General features: G+C 49.2%; 1 protein-coding gene across 1 annotated transcript in view; it reads left to right on the top strand.

The window, feature by feature from the left end:
• Positions 1-2182, top strand: part of snrnp200 (small nuclear ribonucleoprotein 200 (U5)) — a 62240-nt gene that overhangs the window by 21272 nt on the left and 38786 nt on the right. The window contains 3 exon segments of the mRNA XM_032511655.1: positions 635-789; positions 791-821; positions 1689-1886. Coding sequence (XP_032367546.1) covers positions 635-789; positions 791-821; positions 1689-1886 — 384 coding nt within the window.

Genomic DNA, 2182 nt, shown 5'->3' with positions numbered 1-2182 from the left:
GGACAGTTAGAGGGCAACATGGGGACCACATGGGGACCACATGGGGGCCACATGGGACAACATGAGGGCAACATGAGGGCAACATGGGGACAACATGAAGGCAACATGGGGACAGCATGAGGGACAGAGGGCAAGATGGGGGCAAGATGGGGACAACATGGGGGCCACATGGGGACAACATGGGATAATCTTGCGGACAACACCTTGGGACAGTATGAGTGAAACAGGTCAACATGGCACCCTGAGGGACAGTTAGAGGGCAACATGGGGACCACATGGGGCCACATGGGGGCCACATGGGCAACAACATGAGGGCAAAATGAGGGCAACATGGGGACAAATGAGGGACAGGGCAGATGGGGCAACATGGGGCACATGGGGACAGCATGAGGGACAGAGGGCAAGATGGGGGCAAGATGGGGGCAAGATGGGGGCAAGATGGGGACAACATGGGGGCCACATGGGGACAACATGGGGACAACATGAGGGACAGCATGAGGGCCAACATGAGGGCAGAATGAGGACAACATGGGAACAGCATGAGGGACAGAATGAGGGACAGCATGAGTGACAACATGGGGGCAACATGGGGGGTAACAGTAATAACAACCCTACTAATTGCGTGTCCCTCCAGATGCTGGGTCGAGCCGGCCGTCCCCAGTACGACACCAAGGGGGAGGGGATCCTCATCACGTCCCACGGAGAGCTGCAGTACTACCTGTCCCTGCTCAACCAGCAGCTGCCCATCGAGAGCCAGATGGTGGCCAAGCTGCCCGACATGCTCAACGCCGATCGTCCTGGGCAACGTGCAGAACGTCAAGGTTAGTGGTGACCAAAGACCCGTAAAAACAAAGACCCCTAAAGGAACTCCCAATGCATCTTGGGAGAGCTAGAGAATACAGAGAGCACGGAACTAGCGGCAGAAATGAGCAAAAACGTGATGATTATGGATTATTACCAAGTGGAGGAATCTTGGATGTAACAGTTTGGATTTAATGCTCATCGTCCTTGAAAAGGGCCCAAGTTCTAAGCTGGATAGAACCCCCCCCCTCCCCCCCCTAGAAAGACCCCAAAGAGACCTCCGGGACCGCTAGCTCGTTAGCTTTTAGCTGCAAAAATCGGTAAGTTTCAGTGTTTTATGGTTATTAAATGATTTGAATTATGAATCAGAGAATTGCTGTTATCAACCTTTTTTGGCGCTTTTTCCAACATTTGTGGCACTTTCTTACCAAGTTTTCGGCTCTTTTTGACATTTTTGTTGTATTTTCTGACATTTTAAAGACCGAACGGTTAATCAATCATTCTAGAAAATAATCGTCAGATTCATCTAAAATGGAAATAATCGATAATTGTAGTCATAGCAACACAGACAGACCGACAGACTTTTTTCCCGTGTTCTTGTCGCTGTTATCGACCTTATTCCATCTTTTTTTGACGTTGTTCCCCAACATTTTTGGCATTTTCTTACGAAGTTTTGGGGTCTTTTTCACATTTTTCTCTATTTTCTAACATTTTATAGACCAATCGGTTAATTGATTATTCTGGAAAATATTCGGCTTGTTACTTTACTTTAATTACTTTGACTTGTAACAGAGTATTTTACCAGTGTGGTATTAGTACTTTTATGTATGTGTATGTAAGTAACGGATCTGAATACTTCTTCCCATGTCTCCCATTCGTTGTGTCAGGACGCCGTGAACTGGCTCGGCTACACCTACCTGTACGTGCGCATGCTCCGCAACCCCACCCTCTACGGCGTCTCCCATGACGACCGGGCCTCAGACCCGCTGCTGGAGCGGCGCCGGACGGACCTGGTGCACACGGCGGCCAACGTCCTGGACAAGAACAACCTGGTCAAATACGACAAGAGGACCGGCAGCTTCCAGGTGTTTACATCTAACGCTATCCTTCAGATTCTGCTTCCCTTTAATACTGATGCTTCACTTACGTGTGTGTGTGTGTGTGTGTGTGTGTGTGTGTGTGTGTGTGTGTGTGTGTGCCACACACACACACACCCACACACACACACCCACACACACACACACACACACATCACACACCACACACACAAACAAACCACGACACACACAACACACACACACACCACACCACACACACACACTAAAACGTAAGTGAAGCATCAGTTTAAAGGGAAAGCAGGAATTGAAGGCTTAGCGGTAGA

The sequence above is a fragment of the Etheostoma spectabile genome, unplaced genomic scaffold, assembly GCF_008692095.1.
Source record: "Etheostoma spectabile isolate EspeVRDwgs_2016 unplaced genomic scaffold, UIUC_Espe_1.0 scaffold431, whole genome shotgun sequence".
Classification (NCBI taxonomy): domain Eukaryota; kingdom Metazoa; phylum Chordata; class Actinopteri; order Perciformes; family Percidae; genus Etheostoma; species Etheostoma spectabile.
Note: the sequence above shows the minus strand (reverse complement) of the source record. Positions and strands in the feature narration are given on the sequence as shown.